This window comes from Curcuma longa, chromosome 16 (assembly GCF_044706935.1).
Source record: "Curcuma longa cultivar G26 ecotype Majalengka, Jawa Barat chromosome 16, ITB_CL_G26_1.1, whole genome shotgun sequence".
NCBI lineage: Eukaryota > Viridiplantae > Streptophyta > Magnoliopsida > Zingiberales > Zingiberaceae > Curcuma > Curcuma longa.
Window position 1 is genome coordinate 1,033,738 of NC_133876.1, and position 2,382 is coordinate 1,036,119.

General features: G+C 53.8%; 1 protein-coding gene across 1 annotated transcript; it reads right to left on the reverse strand.

Annotated features, from left to right (window-relative positions):
• Positions 1–1,423, reverse strand: LOC141847238 (AT-hook motif nuclear-localized protein 23-like). The gene has a single exon (XM_074735229.1). It carries the CDS (start codon positions 1,112–1,114, stop codon positions 260–262), a length of 855 nt encoding a protein of 284 aa, XP_074591330.1. The 5' UTR covers positions 1,115–1,423; the 3' UTR covers positions 1–259.
• Positions 1,424–2,382: the final 959 nt, after the last annotated feature.

The following is a 2,382-nucleotide window of genomic DNA, read 5'->3' on the forward strand; positions in this document are numbered from 1 at the left end:
AAGCTCAATGAATAAGATATATTATTGATAACATTAACAAAATAAAGGTTCCTTCACACGATCTCAGCACATATTGTCTTGTCAAGAGATCAAAGAGAGTAGACAGTTGATTAGAAAAGGGTTCAAGAAATAGAGAGAGAGAGAGAGGAGAGAGAGAGGATAAGATCGATCACGGATCGGAGTGGTTGCACAGGTTAATGGCATGCATGATTCGGCTAACCTTTGCCAGTGCAGCAAGCTAAGATCGTTGTGGTGTGGATCAGAACGGTGCCGGACGGCCGGTCGAGGAGGCGACCCAACCGTGTGCATCGACTCCCGGCGGAAGCTGGCTCATATTGTTCAGCGGCAAATTGAACAATGGTAACATGGAGGACGGGTCAGGGAAGGCAGCACTATTCCCGCTTCCGCCGTTGTTTCCGTCTCCTTCTTGTTGTGGCAGTGCTTCCTCCTCCTCCAGCGGCAGCCGCTCGTAGGCCACGTTGGTGAACGACGCGGCGATGATGATGACCGGCCCCGATGCGTAGAGCGCGCCCACGACGTTCCCCCCAACCACCTGCCCCTGCCCGCCGGCGAGGAATATGGAGAGGCTTGTGGCCCCAGGTGGCGCCGGCGGCGGAAGAAACGAGCCCGCCAACGAGAGAATCTCGAACCGGCCCTGCAGCGTCACCACCCCGCCGGCGGCGGCCGACCCCGAGGGTTGGCGGAGCGTGACGTTGGTGACGACGCCGCTGCCACTGAGGACGCAGACACCTCTCTGTCGGCGGTGGGCGTAGGTGGCGATGCAGTCGAAGACGTCGCAGCCAGCGCCCACCTCCAGCATGTGGGCGCGCAGAACGTTGGCGCTCTCCCGCGTGATGATCACCGGAGGCTTCGGCCTGTTCTTCGACCCCGGCGGACGCCCGCGCGGCCGCCGCGACCCCAAGTCCCCTCCCTGCGGAGCGTACGGAGACCCGTCGTGCTCCGCCGCGCCGCTGAATTGGTCGTGATTGTCACCGTTGGCGCTGCCGTTGTTGTCGTCATCGGAGTTAAGGTGCTGGTGCGAGAGGTGGAGGTCCGGGTGGTGGTGGAGGTGGTGAACGTACCTGGTGGCGGTGCTCAGATCCATCCCGGCCATAACCTCATCCAACAAAAACCACTGTAAGATATATACCGAAGATAATAATAATCACAAAAGAGCTGATCTTCTAATTTAAATAGTGAACTAAAGTCGAGGAACCATATTTAGATGGGTTTTCTTATAATCAAACTAGGGAGAAGAAGCAATCGAGCAAATAGGCAAGAGAGGTGGGAGAAGTACGTGAGAACGGAAAACCAAGAGCAGAGAAAGGAGGAAAGGGTTTTCCAATTGAGGAGAGAGGAAAGAGGTGAAAGGGGCTTGGCCTAGGAGTTGAAGAAATTCATAAAATACTACAAACTTGTAGGGCGATAGAGAAAGAGAGAGAAGACCGTGATTTGATATATATATATATATATATACATTTGTTGTAGGGTTTGATGGTGAAGCATTTTGATCTATTAACGTCTGGCTTAACCATGGTTAAGGAGTTGTTAGCCTAGGGGTTCGAGTAGCAAGTGCAAAGGCCAGTCACTGTTTTCTACCTGCCATGCAATGGGATCAAGACAGATATAGACAAAACCGGTTCAGATGTGATAATGACGATCCAGCTCGGACGTGTCTGGGTAATTTCCTTGTACTTTCTTTTGGTTAAGTCTTAAGTGTGGGTTCAACTAAATTCGACCATAATTATTACAGAAACCCGGCCCAGACCGTCAAGTCGAAGAAACCCGGCCGGACTGGTTCCGTGGTGGGCGAGGCCGCTTCCACATGCGTTCTTCCCCAAGCGCGCGCCCGCGTTTTTGTTGGCGGTGGACCCGGCCATTTTCCCCACTCGGGCCCACCCAGTGACCGCTACTCTCCTCCCCATCTGCCCGCCTTCGCCCCTCGGAACCGGCTCCGGCGGTCCCCACTCCGCCTTAGATTCTGTCGACCAAACAGTTGCCCCCACGTCAGCGCATCTAGATCACGTGTTGGCGGACATAATCCAGCGTGATTAGTTGGGGACGCTGAGGGGGACCTGCTACCTAAGGCCACGGAGGTCGTCGGAGAAAGAAAAGGACGGGAAATCTTGGGGGTGCAGTTAACAGATTGGCGTGAGCCGATGAAGGATTAGCTGGAAGATCGGAAAGGGATGGCTGGTGGGAGATCTAAAGTAAGTACGTGTGCATATGCGCTGCCGCTTTTGACCGCGGCATGGGAGATGCCGTAGGGCTTGTTGTCCTCTTGCGGTGGAGGACTTGCACTGTTTTGTCGGCTTTTGCTTTAAGAAAGTGATTAAAGAAGGGATTAAAATAATGGCATGTCATAATCCCCAACAATATCGC